At 32.5% G+C, this 25,590-nt stretch overlaps 3 protein-coding genes across 4 annotated transcripts in view; all 3 read right to left on the bottom strand.

Annotated features, from left to right (window-relative positions):
- alpha-Man-IIa (alpha-mannosidase 2) overlaps window positions 1–14,601 on the bottom strand; it is an 80,873-nt gene extending 66,272 nt beyond the window's left edge. The window contains exons 1-2 of the mRNA XM_080175031.1: window positions 14,459–14,601; window positions 12,233–12,337 (exon numbers count right to left, since the gene is read on the bottom strand). Of these exons, the coding sequence (XP_080031157.1) occupies window positions 12,233–12,337; window positions 14,459–14,551 (198 nt within the window). The 5' untranslated portion in view covers window positions 14,552–14,601. The remainder of the gene's footprint in view (window positions 1–12,232; window positions 12,338–14,458) is intronic.
- Window positions 14,602–15,537: 936 nt separating this feature from the next.
- Window positions 15,538–17,061, bottom strand: LOC145330391 (uncharacterized). Its single transcript, XM_080175030.1, has 3 exons — window positions 16,932–17,061; window positions 16,322–16,398; window positions 15,538–15,753 (listed from the first exon to the last, which is right to left on the bottom strand). Exons 1-3 carry the CDS (start codon window positions 16,975–16,977, stop codon window positions 15,538–15,540), a joined length of 339 nt encoding a protein of 112 aa, XP_080031156.1. The 5' UTR covers window positions 16,978–17,061.
- A 5-nt stretch (window positions 17,062–17,066) lies between these two features.
- Window positions 17,067–25,259, bottom strand: LOC145329189 (protein jagunal-like). Of its 2 annotated transcripts, none has more exons than XM_080173230.1 (8): window positions 25,175–25,259; window positions 24,557–24,616; window positions 23,235–23,300; window positions 22,658–22,740; window positions 21,413–21,478; window positions 20,042–20,134; window positions 18,751–18,969; window positions 17,067–17,399 (listed from the first exon to the last, which is right to left on the bottom strand). In XM_080173230.1, exons 1-7 carry the CDS (start codon window positions 25,246–25,248, stop codon window positions 18,869–18,871), a joined length of 543 nt encoding a protein of 180 aa, XP_080029356.1. In that variant the 5' UTR covers window positions 25,249–25,259; the 3' UTR covers window positions 17,067–17,399; window positions 18,751–18,868. The 2 variants fall into 2 exon arrangements, with proteins under 2 accessions (XP_080029356.1, XP_080029357.1); XM_080173231.1 differs by having other exon boundaries at window positions 17,067–17,368.
- Window positions 25,260–25,590: the final 331 nt, after the last annotated feature.

Below are 25,590 nucleotides of genomic sequence, written 5' to 3'. Positions count from 1 at the left end.
TAATATTTTAATGTAGATTCCTATAACCCATGCTCAAACGGTTTTACAAATTGGTACGTTATGGATATTTTGATAAACTTTTTTATATTAAGAAATCAACATGCGTCGTTTATATCTATATGCTAATAATATCATATAAAAGTAATTCTATTATATAAATTAGTAAGGATATGTTGCTAGTACCAAAGGATTTTGCTAACAGCTGAACAGATTTGGTTTTACTTTACAATGTAGCTTCTCATGTGTCCTAGCAATGTTTATAACCAAGCTGGAGCCAGGGAATCTTATTATCTTATTAGAATTAAAAATGAGGGGGGAAAAGGAAGAGGTTGACTCCTCGAAACTCATCTTCAGGGCTTCTACAGGCCTCTTTGGGATTGGATTATGGAATTAAACTCCCCCCCCCCCCTTAATTGCCCCTAAAGGCCTCCATATGCGTAGCCGCTAGTATATTATAAAAGAATGGGAAATTTTAAAAGCAATGTTTTGCATAGATAAATTGATAATCTCGTCATTTGCACAAATATAGAAATGCAACAAACATTTTGAAAAGCCTTTTTTAAATTAAGAAAAAGTGACAAAATTTGTGTGGGATATTTAACGGAAAGTTATCTATAAAAAATAACAAGGACAATCATGAAGGCTGTTGAAATATTTTTTTAAAATAAGAGATAATAAAATTAATCATTTACAAATTGTGTTCAAATGTAAATGGAGCTTTTAAGATTAATCAAAGCCTTCCAATTCATCCGACCTATACTTATCTTATCAAAAGATTCTAATTGACGCACTAGATTTACATTTACAAGATCTTACATGATGCGTGTACATAATATATCCATATAATTTAGTATCTGTATAAAGAAAGAAGTAAAAGTGTCGAACTATGATGTCAGAAAAAATTAACAATTAACCAATGAAAAGCCAGTATTTGTAATGGTAAAATATATAGCAGCCTCTCATTGGTTAATTGTTATTTTTTTTCTGACGTCATAGTTCAACACTTTTACTTCTTTCTGTATAAAGAAAAAATATGGAGTAGCTTTGCTCCTATATGCTATGTAAAAAAAGTTTATGGCCGGGAATATATTTTTTCATGTACTAAGGAAAATGTAAGTGAACTAAAAATATTAATTTTCAATATAAAATTCTACATCATTTTGAATTACTATCTAATATTAACAAGGCATAATTAAAATATTTTGAAATAAACCTGACCAATCCAATATAAACTAACAAGGATGACAACATCCATGAAAGCGAAGCTCTGAAAAAGTAAGACTACGGACCTGTTGTAGAGAGTCAGAACTGAATAAGCAGAATATAAACGTATAAGTTTTAACAAAATTGTATGTAAATTTGTTGTAAAACTTCATACATGTCACTGTTTAATGACACACCTACTTACTTTATTATAGAGATACTGCGCTAATAATATTGTACTTTGTTTTCCGAGGAATCAGTATTCCAAATATCAGATATATACATATAATAGTTATAATACATAAAAAAATGTTGTCAAAAAGTTAAAAAAAACATGATTTAAAGAAACATACGTAACAATTGTAGAGTTTATACGCTCTCTAAATCGTACCCTGTTTCATCATACATAGGATTCATCATGTAAAGTTGGAAAGCGACAGTAAAATTATGACATGTCTGAAACAAAAAGAGTTTACCGTTATGCACGGTGGACAAACATATTCTTATTCTTAAATTCTTGGTAGAAAGGAAACATTCTAAATCCAAATTTTACTTAAAAAGGACCTTTTGCCGCCAATATTGTGTTCCTGTATGGCATGTATACCAGGGACTAGAGATAAGAATGTGGAAATCAATTACACCACCACCCCCACACCCAATATCAAACAAATTAATTCATAATTTTGGTAGCGGGTAAATTTTAAAAAGAAAATGTAATGGATAACAATCTACTAAAGACTATCCCTTCCCCATGGTCTATACTATCATCGAGCTTACACCTCCTAAATTATTGTGTTTCCTATAGCTATGCTACTCTTTACCTGCACATTTATTATATTATTCTATTAAATAAAGAAGTAAGTTTTTTGTCTGAAGCTTAAGAATTAAATATAACTACGAAAACTATTGAGTTCTCCTTTTCAGGGAACATTCACCTAAGTCCCAGAAAGGTTTAATGCTCATATATTTTTAGATTTAAGTTTTGGTGTGGTTTTAGGCTATCTTCTGGCCCCTACGAAAACATTTTGCAGTTGCTATTGCTATTATGTAATATTTATATCCATCACATTAACTCTAGAAGTTATACAAATTTGTTAAAATGCGGTAAAATATTTCTGAAATAAAAGACAGAATTTTTATACTAAATGCTACTTAATTGTCACTTAACTGAAACAAGGTACGAAGTTTCCAGAAAAAAATAAAGAAGATTAGTAGAACTAAACATGATTAAAATTATTCAATACTTTGATTAGATATTTTAATTTATAAAACTTTATGCATTGGTTTCTTTATCAAAAAATTGTTTTTGGTTCAAACATTTAACTCAACTTGGCCCTTACCATAGGAGATACTGTGGACGATTCCCTAAAGTAGTTGAACCCTCCCTAAAATAGTTATGAACCTTCCCATTACCTATGAGAAGCAACCCTTTAATAACGAACCATATCGGTTTATAGGTAAGCGAGATCCTTTGGTACAGACATTTACAGAGATCTTTTTACTTCTCGTTATTTAATATTTTGTAATAATTCAGCAAGGGACACAAAAGCTTATAGATATCTTTGTTACGCCTGTAAAAATTCCCTAAAAATGTGAAAGTGTGGGTCTTAATATTGGGTATTTATAAAAATGCGTACAAACAAGGGGCGTAAAAAATCTTTTTTACATTTTTAAGACAATTAGACTGTTTTTTTTTATAAAGTAGCCGAAGGTTACATAGTTAGGGTTCCCTGGAAGGGTTGAGCATAGAAAAAAAATTTCCTTTTTAATTTAAAAAAGATAAAATTTTAAAACATTTTTGTTGACCCCAATCTAAAATCAATAAGGAGGTCGCACAAAAAAATTCCTATCATTTTTTGTAACATTTTTAACACAAAATTACAAATGTGAATTATTATCATCTTAATACAGTGCATTATGTTATGAAAAGTACATTTATATAAAAGTGCATTAATTGTTAAATTTATGAGGAAAAATTTTTTTTTTTAAATCTTTAATAATCTATCTATCTATCCATCTATCCATCTATCTTTAACCTAAATAGCCTAACAATGAAATTTGTAAAATTCGCTTGGAAATTTGTATTGATCCCTCCTCCAAATAGCTTAAAACCTACCCTGGAACTCAGTATAACTTCCCTAAAAATTTTGTTATTATCGGTCCAGCCGTTTATAAGATCTTAGTTGACATACATACACACATACATACAGAACAATAAATTGATAAATAGGACAGGTTGTCTGATTAGAACAAAAATTGTTATCTAGTGTCGCATCCCCCTCATTAAAATAGCATATAACCTATGATTTACCTCTTAAGTAGATAAGTCTTTAAAAAAAATTAGTAAATAATGCTGTTCAGTGGTCATACAAACCATCAAACATCAAAGTTTGTCTTTGTAAAAGCTGAGAAAATGAGAAAGGACATTAGTGATAGACCGACGTACAATATGATTTATAAGTAGATGGCATTAATCATAAAATTTTTTAAGGGGAGGGTAATTTGTGTTTGGGGGGGGGGGGGTAAAAAGCGCGCTTCGCTCGCCTTAAGTTGTTTTACCCCCCAAAAAAAATGTTACCCGGGGGTAAAATTTGCTTGGGGGGGGATTACACCCCCCCTGAAATCTTATGGGAGGGGACGGGGGGTAAATACCCCCGTGATAAACTGTCGGGGTGGGGAGTAATTTAATTTTTTTTTGTTAATAATTGGGAAAATGGTACTTCTTTGAATAGACATTGTTTAGACATACCCAGTGCATTGTTAAATGAAAGGGCCATTGCAAACTATAACATATATTTTTATTTTTTATCATGGTTCAGAACTGTTTTAATCTGGTGGAACTATATAGTCTTTTGAATTTGGGCGGTAGTAAAAAATCTTGAAAGTGGAAGAAGTTAAGCGCGCGAAGCTTGCCGGAATTTTTTGTTAGGGATTATTCATTGTTTGGAGGGTGTAAATACCCCCTCCTTAATGGGTAGGGGTAATTTTTATATGGGGGGGGGGGGGAGGTAACACAACTTTAACCCATCCCCCCCGCCTTGGACGTCATTGCTCAATTGTATAGGACCTATTAGAAGTTTAATTGTAAAGAAGAATCACATTGATTTTGCATTTAGTATAGACAGACACAGATCCTGTTACTCTATTTTAAGGACTAGCTGCTAGGCTTTTATTTTTATTAGAAGAAAAGGGTACATATCTCCTACATAAATTGATGTCATCTGGAGGGTTACAGACAGACTAGCCAACTAATTAAGGCAAAGAGTAGATACTCAATTATCAGGGTATTACAGGCTGATGGAATAAGTAAATCATATATTAGATGCTCAACGGTATCGAGAATATTTTCAATCAAAATTAAAGCAGTCTATCTGTAATGTCAGATAGGAATTTGTGATTCACCCTCAGACTGATATTTATATATACAAATTATAGATATGCTTTGCATAAAAAAAATATCCTCCTAGAATATAAAGTAAAGCTTTCTTGTTTGTAGCGAGAATCTCGCTAACCACTGAACCGATATGGTTCTCCTTTAGAGAGAAACTTCGTATAGGCCCTGAGATGGTTTTAGGCTATTTTATTTTTATAAATAAGTCTGGGTATGGTTTTAAGCTTTTTTCTGCCCTTCTTTATCCCTTCGAATATAGAGCCCCTAGATGCTAGGGGCGCAGCCGCAAGTTTAATAAAAAAGCAAGGACAGCAGTGAAGTTTAGGGTACTTTCCCACAAAGTGCATATCGAGAAATGAAAGCACATTGCCATATATCAGAAATTAATTGTAAATGTGGTGGGATGGGTTTTTGCCATATGCCTAACCCCTCCATGGGGCCCTAACTCAGCGAAGTTTACACCTGATGTGTCCTAACTCTGGATGAGTTAATAATTATATATTTATTATACATTTTTATTCTGATTATTAAGTTATGGCACTCTACAAGTGTTAATGTTCGTTTGTCCTTCCGTTTCAGAGCTTCGCTTTTATGGATGTTGTCATCCTTGTTAAGTATTGTCTTAGTTTTTAAAAGCGAAGCTTTTCTATAATTAGGGTCCGTTATTTCGTCCGTCCGTAACGGATAGCTTTTTTCGTTAATTTAGGCATTTTAGAATTGTCCTGTCAAATGCAAACTTTGCATGATGATTCCTCTAGTACTTAGGTAGGATTTAGAAAGCATAGCAACCCTATTAGCGTTACCAGAATGTCCGTACGTCCATTTTAAACATGTTGATTTTTTTACTTTTTAACAACAATTTTATATGTGATAAAATGATCCGATTGATCTGATTTTTGGAATACTGATTCCTTTTACAATAAGGTACAATATTTTGAGCGAGGCATCTCTATATAATTAAGTCCTAAAAATGTCAGTATGTCTTAAAAAAGAATTCTGTATTTAAGAAGTTTTGCAACAAATTTACGTACAAATTTGTCAAAACTTATAAATTCATATTTTGTATATAAAGTTCTGGGACTCTATACAAGAGTTAATGTTCATCTGTCTTACAGTTTCAGAACTTGGCTTTTATGGATGTTGTCATTCTTGTTAGAATAATTTTTAGGTAAAGGGAAAATATTTATAGATTGAATATTGATATTATTTGTATTAACAAGTTTAAAATTGAAACTGCGATATATTATTACTTGAATATTACATCAGTATTTCATTTTCTCTATTAAAGTGAAACTGCAGCGAGCCAAAATAACGATTATCACCTTGACCCAATCCCCTCAACTCCTACCTCCAACCCAACTTTAACTGTCCTTTATCTGTCTATTTGTGTATCGATCTGGCTGTCTTTTTCATATATACTTTTTTTTTAATGTAGCCATTTCTGATTCAAAAAATATATATTTCCAGAAAAATGTAAATGCGTGTTGAAAATAATCTGTTATAATTATTTGCTCAAACTTAAGGTCGGGAAAAAGGTGTCGTGTATCTCGACCAGTTGGCTAAAATTGAAATTTCTTTTTCTTTAAAAACAAGGATGACAACATCCATAAAAGCGAAACTCTAAGACAATTAGACGAGTGTTAGAATTGAAAAAAATTTTAAAAACTGCTGAAATACAGGATAATGTTTAAGGACATAAATATATATCGAAAATAATATCACATACAAATTTGTTGTTAAAAAAGTTAAAATCAGCTTGTTTAAAATGGACGTACGAACATTCTAATAACGATTATAAATTGTACCTATCTCCTACAGGAATCCCCATGAAATGAAATTCTAACATGCCTAAAGTAACGGAAAAAACGGACGGACCAAACATAATCATAAAAAGCTTTGCTTTTAAAAATCATGTATTACATAATAGTTGAAAGGAAACAGTGGGTCATAAATAAGTTTTAAACATTTCTCGGACCTTAAGGGATAAGATATTGGAGGATAAATTAAATTACCCCATCTCTACATCAATTGTTGAAAAGTTTGAAACCAACAAATAGAATTTAAATAAAGGTACCCAAAGTTTTTTAGTCTACAAATAAGATAAAGTAGTTAGAAAGCTTTGTGTACCAGTGAAATTTATAGTCCAATGTCCCCTCCATCCCTGACATATATACCCATTTTTTCCTTGCTTTTGTAGAAAAAAATATTTAAACATTCCACCCCCCCCCCCTCACAATGAGTATGTTCATATCTATATATATATATATCTATCTATCTATCTCCTTCAAATAGCTTAAAACTTACCATATTAATTTTATTATAATTGGTCCAGCCGTTACTAAGATCTTATTACATACACACATACATACAGATTGATAAATAGGACAGGTTGTGTGATTAAAATATATTAAAGAGCTAGTGTCGCATCCCCCATTAAAATAGCATAAAACCTATGATCTTTAAAACCCCCCTGAAAATTTTGCAATAATCGTTCCAGCAGTTTTCGAGATCTTAGTTGACAATCTCCATCCACCCCCCCTTTGCAATAATCGTTCCAGCAACTTAAACTCAACCCGAGACCTACATTAAACTTCTCTGAAAATTTTGTATTGATCAGTCCAGCGGTTAAAAGTTGTGTGATTTAACTGTTTATGAGATCTTTGTTATCACATAAATACAGAGAGATTGATTTATAGAATAGTCAATAAGATTTGCCGTTTTATAGATCTTAATTAAAATAAATAAATCCCAATAAATAAATGTTTGTAACATTCATTCAAGCCGTTTACAAGATTTTAATTAACAAATATAATAGGTTGAGCGATTTTTAAGCAGTATATTTTTCGAGTATTTTAAGAAAAATTTATTATTTTACAAAAAAATGTAAAAAATGTAAAAAATGTCTATTTCTTGAAAACATAGTGGAGATTTTGTCAAATATTTAATTTTTTTCCCTGAGCCGGCTCCGAAAAACTGAAAAACATAATGTTAAAAACATAATGTAATTTACTTATAAAGTTTACTTATACTACACTATGAATTTCAATTTTCGGAGCCGACTGGCTCTCGGAGCTGGCTCCTCAGTTCATGTTGTAAAATAGAATTAAGTTTATTGTGCAAAGAAGGAAAGCATTTTCCAAAACAATTCCAACAAAGCAACAGTTCATTAGAATAAATAGATATAGAATATGTGAATATTGTGACAGGGAAGTTTTTGTAGTCAATTTAGGTTGCTAATATAAACTTCAATTATAGGTTAATCCGTTCCTTCGTATTGGCCAGCTTGGAAGGGATCTTGGACAAAGTAGCTTCGGACAAAGTAGCTTCAGGACAAAGTTGCTTCCGGACAAAGTAGCTTCAGGACATTTACCTAAGAAAAGTAGCTTCCTTAGAAAAATAGGAAAATGTCTACACAGAAAGAGAGACATAAGGAAAGGCATAAAGACAGACATAAAGACAGACAAAAAGACAGACAAAATGACAGACAGACAGACAGAAAGGCGGACAGAAATTGTAAAAATTTTCAAAAATGTTAAAACGAATTAAAAATTATAAAAAAATCGCCGAACCATTTTTAGTAAAATCCACGATCCACTTTTTGTTAAAATTGTTAAAGTTTTGTTTGCTTTCAATAAAATTAGAAGTTAAAGTACATTAAACATTCTTACATAGGTTAGGTTATAGGCAAGGGGACCGAGCGCCCGCGGCTAGGCAGGCCAGGGGGCCAAGCGCTGCGGCCATAACCTTTATTACTATTAGAAGCTACTTTTTATAAGTAAATGTCCTGAAGCTACTTTGTCCGGAAGCTACTTTGTCCTGAAGCTACTTTGTCCGGAAGCTACTTTGTACTGAAGCTACTTTGTCCGAAGCTACTTTGTCCGAAGCTACTTTGTCCAAGATCCCTTGGAAGAACATTTATCAGCGTATCCGAGAATCTTTCTCTATATCCACGTATTCCATGTTTATTATTGAATACTGCAGCACCTGCCATTTAGCATCAAGTAACATTACAAAGATACAGGGTAACCCAATAATACCACAACTTCTACTTTTTTGTAGAGTAGTGGCATGATGAAATATTGTAAGTGTCAAGTGTAATTAAAAGGTCTATCAAAAGGTATTTGATTTTGAAAGGTCTATTTTTAAAAGCGAAGCTTTTCTATAATTAGGGTCGGTCCGTACGTCCGTCCGTCCGAGATAGATAGCTTTTATTCGTTAATTTAGGCATGTTAGAATTGTCCTATCGATTTCAAACTTTGCATGTTGATTCCTGTAGTAGTTAGGTACGATTTAGAAAGCGTAGCAACTCTATAATCATTGCAAGAATGTCCGTACGTCCATTTTAAACATGTTGATTTTTCTACTTTTTAAACAACAAATTTTTATGTGAACTATTTATCCGTTTGGTCTGATTTTTGGTAAATTGATTCCTGGGACAACAAAGAACAATATTATAAGCGAAGCAATTCTATGATCAAGTCCTAAAAATGTAAGTATGTCCATAAACATTATCCTATATCAAGCAGTTTTTCAACAAATTTACTTACAATTTTGCTTTGACTCTTCTACTTTTATATTCTGATTATTCAGTTCAGACACTATACAAGCGTTAATGTCCGTTTGTCCTACCGTTTCAGTGCTTCGCTTTTATGGATGTTGTCATCCTTGTTGTAATAATAGGAAATAAAATTCTACAAAATGGCGGTACTGCAGCCAGTACTTTACAGTATAACACCCTCCAAAAAGTTATAAACCTTTCCAGGACCATTAGAAGTAACATTCTAAAAAGGAGAACCATATCAGTTCAGTGGTTATTAAGATCCTTTGGTACCAGACATCATTTCACTTTTATATAAGGACCATAATGATCTTTGTTTTAAAAATAGTCTAGCTACGCAACTTTTGGACATTAGCTCCTTGTGCAATATACAATAAATCTAAAACTCATTGTATATAATAATCCACAATATATAGAACGCATTTTTTATGTATATAATTGGAATGGGATAGAAATGCAGGAAATATTTTTCCTTTTAGTTATAAAGCTTCTCTTTAATTCATTTTATCTGTCCGTAACGATATGGGGGAAATGTAATTCAAATGCTTTTCAAGAGAGACGGCTGAATTTTTTAAATAAAGATTCTCTGTAGCAATGAGCATGTAGTATATAATTCACTTGGACCGTCAGTCTATCAGTTATCAGCTATGCTACAAAAATATAAATATTAAAACTTATATCAATGTACAGAACATGTGTGAAAGGTATTGTTATTTATGACAACTGAAAATCTGCTCTTTAAATAACTTTGTCCCTCTTTCTCTCCATGTGCTTTTCTACTTAATGATGTCATCCTTGTTATTCATAATGACAGGAATATAAAAAATAGAACAAGGACGGCTATGTCTAAAATGAGTAGAGCAGCTATAACAAGTTAGCATTTTTTTGGGATTTTGAATAAGATTAGTCAACTGTATACATAAGATTGATGGATGCATTTTATTATATTATGACAGAGGAAAAATTGTCATCAATTTAGTTTCTATTTCCCCTGTCATTTATTGTTCATTTTGTTCATCCAATAGCAGGGGCGGGAATAAGGTTCTTTTAGCCTGCTACAAGTTCCACTTTATTAGAGTATATGATAATCTGGTGGAAGATTATTACAAGATTATATTTCATTAAAACGGATGATTTGTAAAATAAAATAAAAGATTACTATACCTACTATTCTTTCTTGTAAAGACATAACAAACCCTTAAACGTCTATAAAATATTTGCAGTATAGCTTCAAAATCTATCAATATAAACCATACTAAAAAATCATGTACAGCATCGTATTGTAGACAATTTTCCACGAATATTAAGATAAAAAATCATAAAATTAAACTAATACCAGTTTTGTCATATTTTTTCTCTTTAATATCCACGGAAAGCAGTCTATAATACGATACGATATATAACTCTATTCTAAAACCTACAAGCAATTAAAAAGAAAATGGTAATAAAAAAGAAAAAAAAAAACACACACATTCTTCTACTTTAGCAGATAAATATCCAATTACGCAAAATTTCACACAGGGAGACATACAAACTTCATACAATTTTGACAGATAAACATTTAGAGTTATAGAGTGGCTTCGCTACTCCTCATAAGTTGAGAAATATGCATAAAACAAAATAAAATTATCCCTTATAAATTCTATGCGTATAAATATTCTTAAACTAGCATACGCAGCAAGTAGCTGACAGAACAATATACAATGTAGTTATTAACAAATATCAATTTTAAAAGGGATGCTTTTCTATATCTATGGTCGACCCCTCCGAACGTCCGTCCGTAACAGATAGTAAACTGAGTAGGAAGTAGAAAGTTTTTTTTATAACTTAATAACTTTTAATTGAGTTCTCCACTTGATGCAAGCTTCACATAGGTCCTGTGATAGTTATAGGCTTTTTTTAAAATAGTAGTCTCAGTAGGGTTGAGGCTAGTTTATTTTCTGTTGACCATTTAGATAAACTATAAATCTAAACTGTTTTGATAACTAAATCTCTCAAAAGAAAAATAAATTCGTGCATTCACTGGTCCTTTCACACAAAGTGCATGTTGACCACTGAAAACCAATCCCCAATATTTTTTAAAAATTGAAAATATGTTATGGGGGGGGGGGGGCTATCCTATACCTGACAACAACCGGGTACCCTAACCTTGCGGGGTGTTAAACTAAAGCTCTAAAATCTTAAGGAAGGAAAAATGAACAATAACACTTGAAGAGTGCCAGAACTTGAAATGTAGAACATTATTTTGTAAGTCTAAATAAAATTGTACATAGATTTGTTGTAAAAATCAGGTTTTTTAAAATGGATGTACGGACTTCCTGGTATAGAGTTGCTGGGCTTTCTAAATCATACCCAATTGTTATAAGAATCATCATGCAACGTTTAAAATCAATCAAGGACAATTCTAAAATAACGATAAGACGGACGGACTGACGCTCATTACAGAAAAGATTCGCTTATAAAATTGTAAAAGTTAGAAAGAAAAAGTATTTGCACGTCAATTTTTAGAAAAGTAACACATAAAAGATATTTATTTTATTGGAAAAATCTCAAAGAAATTTCAAAATTCTACTTGTTCCAGACTATTAAAAATACTTGAGGGTTTTTAACAATCATATTTTTACATTTCCAAGGATGACAACATCAATAAGTAGCAAGCTGTGTGTTTGTTTTTACCAAAGGATATTTCTAACCGTTGAAAAGTTATGGTTCTCCTCAATAATGTAACTTCTAATGGGTCCTGGGAAGGTTTATAACTTTTTGGGCGGAGGTTACCCTCACCCTCCAAAGATTAATCTCGCCCCCCCCCCCTGTCCCCTTCTTAATTAATTTTTACTTTTTCTTTTTAAAACTGTAATTGAAATTGGAGGGGTGGGTCAACTTACCTACCCCCCCCCCTTCCCCCTCAATGGCCCTTAGAGGCATCTAAAGGGGTAGCCGCTAGTAGATTAGTAAATATATAAAAGTAAGATGAACTGCTAAGGAAATAAAAGAAAAAAATGGAGCATAACAGACAGACAGACAGCTTATATAATCTAACAAAATTCAAACAAACCTACAGTCGCGGGTTCGCATCCTACCTTTAGCTTCTTGTTTAAATTCCATTGATTAGGGTTATACTTGATGTCCCAGCCTTGTTTCCAAACACCTCCATCAGGGTTGCCAAAGTCTAACTTATCATACACCTACAAAACAACGATAATTGCCAGAGATCTTAATAGAAAAGACAATGGACGATAAATTGATGTACATCACCAATGATTATAAGACAAAAGCACACCTTCTGTAGACTCAAATTATTTGCAGGGATGTTTATTTTCAACAGAAATAAATTACTTTTCCCAATTTATATTGTAAAAATAAGGAATGTTCTGAACTGTCCAAAGTTTTTGAGCAAACAAAAAAGATGACAATGCTATAAAACTATGGGTATCAGTGTAATTTGCAGTCCATTATCCCCTCTCTCCCCAAATTGCCAGGGATGGAGGGGACATTGGACTAAGAAAAATACATTGGTACCCAAAGTTTTATAAACACTTTCTTATATATACTGGCCTACTTTTAGTAAATCATGTTTAGTGCTTCAAACTAGCAGTGACAAACTAGTCAACAAAAAATAAACTTTAAGTTAAAGCGGTAACTTTGCTCATCATCATTGGGTATGTACAGTACATCAATGGATCTTGGACAAAGTAGCTTCGGACAAAGTAGCTTCGGACAAAGTAGCTTCAGGACAAAGTAGCTTCCGGACAAAGTAGCTTCAGGACAAAGTAGCTTCCGGACAAAGTAGCTTCCTAAGAAAAGTAGCCTCCACTGTTAATAAAGGTCATGGCCGCAGCGCTCGGCCCCCTGGCCTGCCTAGCCGCGGGCGCTCGGCTCCCTAGCCTATAATCTAACCTAACCTAACCAAAAAATTGTAAAAACATTATTAAAACTTATAAAAACAATATTAAAAATTGTAAAAATCTATCAACCACTTTTTGCAAAATCCACGAAATTCTAAACCACCTATGTATTATCAGTTAATGATATTTTTCTTAAATAAATGTTCTGAGGCTAACATAGGTTAGGTTAGGTTATAGGCTAGGGAGCCGAGCGCCCGCGGCTAGGCAGGCCAGGGGGCCGAGCGCTGCGGCCATAACCTTTATTAATATTAGAAGCTACTTTTCTTAAGTAAATGTCCTGAAGCTACTTTGTCCGGAAGCTACTTTGTCCTGAAGCTGCTTTGTCCGAAGCTACTTTGTCCGAAGCTACTTTGTCCGAAGCTACTTTGTCCAAGATCCCATCAATTATATGTCCATTGTCTTATCCCAAAGATATCAGACAAATACCGATAAATTAAATCAGTTATGAAATACAAGGACAAATATTTTCTCTGGATAATATTTTACTTACAAATCCTTATATAAAAGTAACAGGATCTGTTTGTGTGTGTGTCTGTCTGTACCAAAGTATTGCTGTATCCAAATATGGTTCTCCTTTACAGTGTAGCTTCTCATAAACCCTAAGAAGGGTTTTAACTATTTTGTGGGAGAGTACCACCTACAACCCAAGTGAAATTAGTGATAATTATTACCCCTAGAAAAAAAGGGGGGGGGGGGGTTTAATGCAACCATCTCGTAATCAATGTATAAATGGCACTTAAAATTCGAATTCCTTGGTAGGTCTATTTTCCCTAAATCGAAAAAAAAGTTTAAAAAGTAACGGCTAACGACTCAGCCGTTTAGCCGTTTTTTGGCTATTTTTAGGGCAAATCTGTCATAAATTACGTAGAAATCAACTTTTTGAAACATATTTTTGCTTTAAATCATGTGAAATGATACAAAAAACATTTTTTACGATTTCTAATACCAGCAACTACCGGCTAGAACTGTTTGAAAACGTTTTGGATCGGAAAAGAGCATTATGTGGAGAGAGGTTTCGTGATGGATTTCGCTTGAAAATACCCAACAAATGGCTATACGGATGAGCCGCCAGCCGTTAGCCGCTACTTTTCCAACTTTTTGTTCGATTTAGGGAAAATAGACCTACCAAGGATTACTCATGCAAAATTTCAGATCAAAATTCGAATTCTAAGTGCCATTTATACATTGATTACGAGATGGTTGCATTAAAAACCCCCCCCCTTACCAATTTGTTATACTTTCTCTTTTTTTTTGTAAGAAACTAGAATGAAATAGGGGTGTCGAATCAAACAGCCCAATGTCTCCTCCCTCCATGATAAATAGGTATAAAGAATACATACTCAGTGTTATTAAAGTTTAGGTTAAAATACTACCTAACTGTTACAGGAATCATTAGTTTACCTTGTCCATCTGGATATCACATGGAGCTGGACTGGTTCTGGCAAACAGGCCATCATTAAAATTCACGTTGGCCAGACTTTTATTCGTTGCCATTGACTTTACCTCCCCACCTTCTCGAGGATCTAGTTTTACAGTTTTTTTTTCTCTTCAAATATTTTAACAATCAACTAGGTTGGGTTTGTGCCGGATACATATTTGGCCGGGTGCCGGATATACGGCCGATTTAATGAAGTAACAAAAAAAATTCTTCATAAAATGCTGTTTGTTATATAAAAAAAAGTCTGGTAATCTGTAATATTAATGAAATGTTACTTACTTATTGCTATATAGTACCAATTATAAGAAATAATGCTTGTGACTGTTTGTTAACAGTGATTTTTGGTGTATAATATTTATAAAAAAATTATAGTGTCGGATATCTGGCTGGATAGTTTCAATATCTGGTATCTGACCGGATATCTGGCTTAACCCTCAATCAACAAGGATGATATGGATTGTAATACGGACAATGAGATTCAAAGAGCGTTTACCTAATGATTTCTTAAAATCAAAAATCACGAAACCTTTCTCAAATATTTTTATATTTATATTTTGTACTATGATTGAAAGACCGATGGACATGCTCTTTGTATAATGAATCCTCACAAAAAAAACGTCTTTCTTAAAGAGCAGCTGAGAATATAAAATTTTTCCCATAGCGTTACAGACAAAGTGAATTATAGAGTAGCTTCGCTACTAACATAAATTAGTAGGTATCTTTCCTAAAATCTCGATGATTATGAATGATTCTAAGCAAATTAATTTAATTATTTTATTTTGAAAATTTTATACCTATAAATATGAGTATAATTTTTATTCATTAAATTTTCCTAATATTTTCGACAAATATCAATGGAGATGACATAAGTAATATTCATAATCAAAGTCTAAAAATGGAACTTACGTAAAATTTTGAGCTAAAAAACCCATGCCTTATTATATACCACAAGCGGCTAGGCTCCTAAAAATCTTAGAGCATCTGGAGGTAGTTTGGGCTACTATACAAAACTACACAGACAGACAGACATACAAACATCCTGTTACTTTAATATAAAAATAAGTTTAAAATAAATCCACAGCTCGCCGTTCATTATAATAAGTAAGAGAAAAAATATTCCTGAGATGACAGCTGCTACATTTTCTTGGCTGCCAATAATTCCTTTCACGGCAGCTTTGAGGTCGTGGACAATATTGGCGTTCAGCTGTACGTCATTTTGAAGGTTAATGAGCTTCGCTTCCAGATGCTTTAGTTCCTCCTGAACAAGAAAACACACTTTTTATGCAATGAATTTCTAAACTTATCATTTTCGATCCATCTATCAAGCTAGTTTTTATCAATCTTTTTTTATTTAACAATCTATCTATTAATCATAATAATGTATATCAATCTCTTTTTCTTGTGGCAACGCCCCTAGAGGCCTCTAGGGGGCACTTGATAAGAGAGGGGGTGGGGGAGTCGACCACCCTCATTTAATTTGGGTTTTATGAAGAATAGGGGGGGGGGGGGGGTATTTTTTTCTAGGAGTGATTTCTCTTGGGAAAGAAGATGTACTCTCACCCGAAATAGTTTTAAACCTTCCCTGGACCTTTGAAAAGCTACATTGTAAAGGAGAACCATATCAGTTCTGCTGTTAGCAAGATCATTGGATATAAACAAACACACATCCTGTTACTTTTCTATCTATCTATCTACCTGTTAAGTATGTTGTTTACCATAAAAATATCCCCTGTCCTCCTCTCCAATTAAATATAACAAAACACAAGACATCCTGTTACTTTTTCTATCTATCTAACAGACATCCTGTTACTTATCTATCTATCTACCTGTTGAGCTTGTGGGTTACCATAAAGAGATCCCCTGTCCTCCTCTCCAATTAAATATAACAAAACAACACAGCCTGACGTATTGACGTCATTCCAATATCCAATAAATTTGAAACACAGCACCCCTTTCACCCCGGACGTCTAAGCTTTAATTTTTTTTAAGGGGTAAAATAAGGGGTTTTAAAGTTTGAGGGGGGCAATCTAATGTATTTTTAAGATTTTGATGGGGGTAAAATAAGTGGTTTTATAGTCGGGGGGGGGGGGACAAAACGTTCCCCTCGCCCTGGGACTTCTATGACCCCCCCCCCCCCCTCGCACTTCCTTTCCATATTTGTACTGTACAATTTATCGTCCATTGTCATTTCATTAAAGTAAAAGAATAGAGGGGACACGATATATATATGTAGCAGGGCTTTGAAATCAGCTAATAGCGTTCGAAATATAAACACAACCGAGTGCCTACAAAAAAAAAAGAAATCAATTTTAAGACAGACGAAAAGGGTCTTCATCACATGGGCCAGTAGTTGTCTGGATTATTCATGTAAACTTATATATTCATTGCCTTTTCTTGGGGGGAGGTACAAAATAAACTTTGTGGATAATGTTCCTGTTATCAATAAGGTTCCGAGAACAGCGTTCGCCTTTTTTATTCTCATTTTTATTAATTAATTTTTATTCTAGATTTTAACTGTTTGACATTCTATTTACAAAAACATTTTTCTATCTCGTTAAATTATTCTGAAGAAAAAAAATAAATTATCATATAAAAATAAATATAAAAGTTTTTAGTAAAAAATTGAGGTAAAAAAGAAAATTGAATAAAAAATTTATTTTTTTAAGAGTGAGTTTTGTAATAAAAATATTTACCTACCAATTTTAATTGATTCTAATGCGCAATAAAAACAATTTTAAGAATCAATAATAGGAACAAATTACATTCAATTTATGAAAAATAACAACTTATAACAATTCTTGAATAAAATAAAAATGAATAATAAAAGTATCGGAGTTGGCTTTTTGACTTTTAAATTTGAGAGTTCTAAATCACTGGTAGGCATGAAAAAAATTCGGCGTTTCCCTCAAAGTGCCTTGTTGTACAAAACCCCCACCACCCTTATTTTCGAAATAAATTAAAAGCATGAGGGGGTGTATTTTTTTGTTTGTTTATTACTACTACATTAGGTCAGGTAAGGTTAGGTTAGTTTATAATGGATACTGGGTAGTACTAGCCCCGCAGGGGATGGGTAAGGAAAAGAACCCCGCCCCCCTTTAAATCAATTTACATTTAAACAAGGATGACAACATCCATAAGTAGCGAAGCACAAAAAATCGTAGATGGGAATGCGTACAGGTAGATTTAAAAGGTTTTTACTAAAATCAAGAATAGATTTATTGGATAAAATAAATATGAAACCTTGTTTTATTTTGTATGATGACGATGGTCAAAGTAAATTATATTTAAAGATGCTCATAACAATGGGAAAAATTATTTTGATACTGATATCCCATAAAAGTTTGAAAATTGGATCAAAATAAACAAAGATCTTGGGAAATATGTAAAACATATAAAAATAGCCAAAAACCTGATAAAAGGCAGTCTGGCCGCCATGGTTGTTTTCTTAAAACGACAAAAAATTTAATTTTTTAATCCTTAAAAACTTTAAAAATTTGGAAAATCGGACCATATACACTGAAGATATGGAAAAAAGTGTTAAATATATTTATAAATAGCCTAAAACCTGCCAAAAAGGCAGTCTGGCCGTCATGGTTATTTCCTTTAAAGGCGGGAAATTTAATTTTGATATCTACAACTGAAAAAATTTTGAAAATCGGACTATAAACACTGAAGATATGGAGAAAAATGTTAAAAATATAACAAAAAACAGCCTAAAACCTGCTGTAAAGGCAGTCTGGCCGTCATGGTTGTCTTCTTTAAAAGACGGGAAATTTAATTTTGATATCTATAACTGAAAAAAATTTGAAAATCGGACCATACACTGAAGATATGGAGAAAAATGTTAAAAAAATAAAAATAGCCTAAAACCTGCTAAAAAGGCAGTCTGGCCTTTATGATTGTTTCTTTAAACGACAGGAAATTTAATTTTGATATCTGTAACTGAAAAAATTTTGAAAATAGGACCATAAACATTGAAGATATGGAGAAAAATATGAAAAATATAAAAATAGCCTAAAACCTGCTAAAAATCGGTCCGACCGCAAATGATGTTTTATAGTCAATTGTGCTCCTTAATAATGGGAATGTTGTCAAAAAATTTCAGCATTCTATCTTTTATAGGAGCTGAGTAAATCCCATTTCCCCCATAGCGTTACGGACTGACGGACTGACTGACGGACTGACTGACTGACGGACGGACGGACGGACAAAGTGAATTATAGAGTAGCTTCGCTACTAGAAATTTTCAGCATACCACAGAGATTTTGAGGGAAATCGCCAAAACTTTCTCTAGGTTAGCTGAAATATAATCATTTTTTTTTCATTCATTTATCTAGAGCTTTGTAGTTGACTCTGATGGAAATGGCTAAGATTCAAGTACGTTTCTTGTGTCTAGGAGCCCAAGCTTCTAGCAGAGTTGCTGCTACCTTCAATTCTCCAACATGGATCAAAATGTTGATAATACTCAGTCCTGTTGTACATACACATAGATAAAACTTTAATATGTAAATTGTAAATCAATCCTTTTTATCCTAGCTAGAAAATACTTTAATTTATAATAATTCACTAGAAAAGAACCAATAAAATTTTGATATTCAACCCCAATTAGAATACACAAAATTACCCTTTAGTATTAGTAGTAAGATATTTATTTTCATTAATAAAACTGAAGTGGTAATTTTGTTTATCCTATTTGGAGCAATAAGTCAAATAATTATAAATTGTCTTATCTCTTAAAAACCCTATTCATAAAAAAACATCCCCTATTCATTTTACATGATGAAAAACATATATTATTAGTTCTCTAAACGTAAAAGATAAAAAAATAAGTTACCTTAATCAAAAATCAATAATGTTTTAATTCCAAGTTCTCATGAAAAGGGAATAAATAAAATTTTTGGGAAGCTTGAAAACCATGAATGGTAGTTATGTTGAATATGAATTTAGAATCTTGTCAACAGCTATAATTGGCTCACTAGTGGCTGCGTGCCAAGCATTGATTGAAAAAGATGAAAAAATAGCCCAAAACTTAAATAGTATATAAGATTAAATATTCTAAAACCAGTCTGGGACCTATAAGAAGCTTCCCAAAACTAGAAAACCCATTCGTTCGTAGACTTCAAAATTTTAAGCTTCAGACAATAAAAAAACTTACTACTCCAAGCTTTTTTATTTGGAGGGCAAACATATCAAATGGTCTTATATGCAAAGCTTTTCCAACGAGCAATAATTAAAAGTCTAATTTTAATATGCTACTTTTTGTCTAAACAAAACTTGGCATGTTGATTCCTGTAAAAGTTGGGTAGTATTTAGAAAGCGTAGCAACTTAATAATAATTTAGTAGGTATTCTCTAGGTATATTAAAACCGAAGCTTGTCTATAATTAGAATTGGTAAGTCCGTCCATAATTGGATTTTTTATTCATTTAGACATTTAAATTTTGCAAGATGATTTTTATAAGAGATAGATACAATTTAGGAAGCGTTGCGTCTCTGTAATCGTTACCATAAAGTTCGCACGTCCATTTATTTTTTTCTATGTCCCTGAGGAGATGATAGCAGATGGGTATCCTTGCCACATAGATAAATCCTTGGTAGAACCACCAGACAGGTACTGGATACAGTCAGGGGCGTGCATACCTAAGAATGGATATAGAAAATACGTGGATATATTTGTTTGTGTCTCATTGTGTCTACATATTTTAGATGGGGAGTTTTATTAATACCTGAAGTGCCAGGAAGACCAAAGATTCAATATATACCTGAAGTGTCAGGAAGGCCAAAGTTATCTGTGTTAATGTTTGTAAAAAGATCAAGTTTCTATGCCCTGGTGTAGTAACAGGCAGGCTAAGTTTTAGTTATGTTTATTGTAATAAAATATCATTACTTAGTTATGTGTATCTATATTTCAGAAAGTAAAAACACTCTTGGAGTTTTTACCTTCTTTCAATATCATTGTTTAATCTTCATGTTTTTATTTCCAGAGAGAGTTTTAAAGTATGAGTGGCTAGGCCATGTGCAATTTTATTAAATTCTTATGGTGTTAGTGTTAAAAAGGTACTTTTAGCAAGTTTTACAATATTAACAGGGTTAAAATTTGTCATCAAAATAGGTTGCTAATATGGAACTCATTTATTTGTCATTTCATTAATCCAGTAGAAGGGGAGGTGATGTGGTAAAGGGGTGGATAGGGGGGAGTTATTTTAGCCAGCTGAGAGAATACTTTATCAGAGTACATTAGAATCTGGTGCAACATCCAAGTAATAATATAACGATTTGTCTAGGGTAAAAGGTTGATTAAATACAGATGGGTTAATAGGAAAACAAACAAGTATAACAACAGAATAAAAAAAATGAAAACATCTCACTAATCGCTAAGATAATGAAACCCAATATAATTTAGATATAGTTAGGGGCGACCATACCTAGTATAGTGGAAAAGATTATAATGAGGGGCCTTGTTGTCGCTTCGGGTTCTAGACCTCTCTACGCAATTTGAAACATAAACTCTGGGTCTTAAAAAGCGTCCAATCGATTCGCCCAATAGGTGTTGGGTTACCCAATAGACAACCAACCCGTTGATTGCATGACCAAAGTCTGGAAGTCCCATCTGTGCATGGTAAATAATGAGTTGCATTTTTTTGGTCAAGGCATTCCACCTAATCTTACTATTAATGTCATGCGCTGACAAAGCAGCAGTTTTTGCATGCCTAAGAAAATGGATTTATTACTTGGATTTTACACCATATTATCATCTACACTAATAAAGAGGGCTAAAATAGCTAGGATCATTTTTTCAATAAAAAAAAACAACCCCACAACCTTTTGGTGGACCCCTTAAAAGCTAGGCGCGCATCTTTAATAATAGAAGTAAGTGTACGCATTTATAACAGAAAACTTATAAAGTTAAGTACATACCTATTAGCACCAGAGAAGGTAAAACCCCGAGGAAGATGATAGCGTACCGAAACACATTCATTTGTCCTAATTTAGAGATAATCAGGGTGTAAAATTACAAATAAATGTATAAATAGTTATTCATTGCATCGTAAAATATAGACAGCTTTCTGCGGATCAATGTGAAAAATTTTAATATTATAAGTTATTTTAGCTTCAAGGGGCTAAAACTAAAATTACTTTTTAGATTTTTATCTTAATAATCGTAGAAAATTTCTGTAATACGATACTATACATGATTTTTTAGTATGGATGAGAACCAGTCCTAATCCAACGGATAGCAATCGGTTTCGAAGCTATACTGGAATACTCTTTTTACTTTAATTAGACGACAAATATAGAATTACAGAAGAGTTACAAGAGCCCAGGGGTATATATTCACCCCACCCCCTATTTTCAAATGTAAAGCTTTTTTATAATTTGGTCGGTCCGTCCGTACGTCCGTCCATAACGGATAATTATCATCATTAAATAAGGCATTTTTGAATTGACCTATTGATTTCAAACTTGGAATGGTGATTCCTAAAGTAATTAGTTATAATTTAGAAAGCGAGGCATCTCTGTAATCGTTACGAAATTAACTAGGTTTGAAAATATACAACCCTGCAAAAATAACACAGAGGCAAAATTGTGTATCTAATGATATTAAATATCGCAGCTATTTATAGAGATCATTAAATATGACACTTCCGTTTAATAAGAATATCAATCCAGTATGGCTTCGAAACCGATCAATATCTGCTGGATCAGACCCGGTTCTCAGCCATACTGAAAATTCTTGTATGGCATTGTATTATGAACAATTTTCCACGAATATTAAAATAACAACCATGAAATTAGTAGGATAAGTTTGGGCCTTTTTGTACCTAATACTTATATAATTCTAATATCCGCGGAAAGCTGTCTAATTACCTATAATACAATGCGATAAATAACAATTACAATTTTTTATTTTATGTCGAAAAATAATATAAAAGAAGAGAGGGTACGAGCTATACGTAAGTCTAACCATGGGGTGGAGACCCTGTGCCGACTTTAAATTGGATCTTTAAATATCAGCTAATAGCGTCTAAAAATCAACCTAGCCAAGTTGCTTTGAAAAAGCACAAAACAATTTTCTAGCAGACTAAAAAGGTATCAGGTAATTGTCTTGGTTATATGTACATCTATTCTTATACATTTATTTCAATATTTTGAACACTCTGCCTGTTTTGGACTTGTTACATGCCATCATGGCAATGATGGTGAAGGGCAGAGATGCCAACCAAGCGTGCTCCAGGTACAGGTCTAACCAGTTTTCAGTTTCAATAAAGAATTGTACGGTCAGTTTAAAACATTGAGGTTGAAGATGGAAAGACAACTTGAAATTGCCATTCAGTAACTTTAATTATATGTGAAACAAATTCGTTTATATGATATTTAATTTTTAAATACACGAAACAAAAATGAATGGTATTCTATTTCTGATCTAAGACTATCTATAAAGTTAAAAATAAGTCACTGTTGATAACCCCCCCCCCCCCCATTTTAATATTAAAACCAATAGAAAATTAAGGGGGGTGTGGTAGTCGCGAATGTATAAGTCACAGCAGGTATATGCCCCACAGGGTTATAGCCTCATGCAGGAAATATGCATTATGCATAGACAAAAAAAACCTAACATTCCCCTAATTTACAATCCATTAAAGAAATTAGAGTATTGGGGGGGGGGGGGGGAGGGGTTCAGTGCTCGATATACACATTGTGTGAAAGAACTTCATTACTTTTATTGAATAAAATTCCTGATGTTGGAAATTGCGGGAAGGGAAGGAATGGCAACAGAAGTAACATTTGAGCTCCAGCTACTAACCTAGGTAGGTATAAAAACAAACTTTAGAAATTGACTAAAACAAGGATAATTGTGTCCATAAGCAGCACCACATTGGAAGTTAACTATAGCTAGATTGAAAACCTATCAGTAACCTGTTATCTAATATATATAGCATAACAATGTCTGTTTGTATAAAGATAAAGATCTTTGTAACCGCTAAAACGGAACGGGCGTTTTTAAATTGTTAAAAACTTTTAGATTCTGTGATATAAGAGTTGTCACAATAATACCTAGGTATCAAAAAATTCTCAGCAGATTACAACAACAATATCGAGGGTGGTACTTCCAATCACTTCTTGTGCTGAAGCCCCAAGAGGCTAGGGACGAAACCACTAGTTTAAAATAAACAGGAAGCTGGTAAACTATAGAAAATATACCTAATCAATCAAATAAAGGGGACTATCCACGAACAAGAGTAAGTGATTCTAAGCACCTTCCATAGGTTTTTTCCAAATATTTTTTTTGGTGAATATACTAGGGTTATGTTTAATATCATCATACCAATTCAAAAAAACAAGTTTCACCAAGGTTTTATATGAAACAAACTTTGAAATGGTAGGCATTTTTTAACAATATATCATCTAATATTTTGTTGAATTCAAACTGCTGTGACACAAAAGTAAACTTTTCGAATGAAAAATGTTAATTTAGAGAAAGGGATGGTAACTTGTAATATTGTAAACAGTTTTATTAGTGTACTTTTGTAAATTACAGCATTTGATTATGTTTTTACGTGTTGTAGTATTTGAACCTTTGAACTCAACAAGACATTTGATGATATTTCATCAAAAAATGCTCAACAAGTTTTATTCATAGAAAACCATGGTAAAACTTATTTTTTTTATTTGGTATAACTATATAAAACATATGCCTAGTATATTCACAATAAGATATTAAGTATCACTGCTGGAAAGTGCTTAGAATCACTTGCTCTTGTTTGTGGATAGTCCACTTTTAGGTTGTGTCGGAGTTGCATACAGACATAATCTATACCTAGAGTAGCTGCAATATTAAAAAGTTGAAAAATGAAATTTTGCTATAAAAACAAGCTATTCCTTATCTACACTTCTAATTTTCAATTTATAATAGGAAGAATGTACGGTGTACCCTTAATTGACGTTTTATCCAATTGTTATACGAAAATTAATTTCTTTTAGACCAACAAACTCGAAAATTAGCAAATTATGATTGCACAAATTATTAAACAAAAAGCTACGACTCCATAAATGACTTACCAATGAGCAAAGAGAAACAACTTGAGCATAGATTTATTCTTAGCAGACACTGCGTACTGTAAGGATAGAAAGTTATAGCTAAATAGAAGCAAAGATTTTTTTCCAGTATGACTTTGAAACCAATGAATATCCGCTGGATTAGCACCAGTTCTCAGCCATACTAAAAATCATGTATCAAATCGTATTATGACAATTGCAAAATCAATATCAGGTTTGTAAGCTTTGGCCATGTGGAAAGGTTTATAACTGTTAAGGGGGGAAGGATACCACATTTTACTTTTATATTTTTAAACTAAAATTGATAATGGGGGCGAGTGACCCTTCACTTTAGTGAATGATAACTTGATATACAACCCTAATGACGATAAGAATAAAAAATATCCCTTTAAAAGTTAATTAAAGTAATTAGTTGTAAAGTTTAGACAGTAAAGATTTTAATCTAACAAATAAGATAACGTGGATAAAAACTTTGAGTACAAGTTAAATTTAAATACTAATTTTTCTTCCCTGTTAGGAGTATATTAATTAAAACTAAATTAGTATGTATTTAAACAATTTTTAATGCTAAAATTTAGATTTTAATTGATTTATATGAAGTGTATAAACTTGCTATCCTGTGAGGCGACACGTTCTCTAAACAAATGGTCGGTACCGTCCGTACCTTCCACCATTTTACCAGAGCGAGATGCCATTTTATACCCTGAAAAATAACAACAATGGCAAATAAAGATTTTTAGCAGTAACAAATATCCACCATAAAAAAAGATATATACATCAAAGGGTAAAAGGCTAAAATCTTATAATTATTGAATGTATTGTTTATTCGAACCCAAAAGAATTAGTATAATTACGGACGCATTAATGAACTTTACAGGACTATTTTAATTATAGAGTAGCTAATTAAAATGATATATCCTAAATTATTTCTTTATACGTACAAATGTATATATATATATATTATATGCAAATTCATATATAAATATTTTGTACATAATGATAGTTCTTCTCATTTAAGGAAAGCTTTAAATAGCTCC

Source organism: Acartia tonsa, chromosome 10 (assembly GCF_053477335.1).
Source record: "Acartia tonsa isolate MP-2025a chromosome 10, ASM5347733v1, whole genome shotgun sequence".
NCBI lineage: Eukaryota > Metazoa > Arthropoda > Copepoda > Calanoida > Acartiidae > Acartia > Acartia tonsa.
The sequence above is the reverse complement of the archived record's forward strand: the minus strand, read 5'-3'. Positions and strand labels throughout refer to the sequence as shown.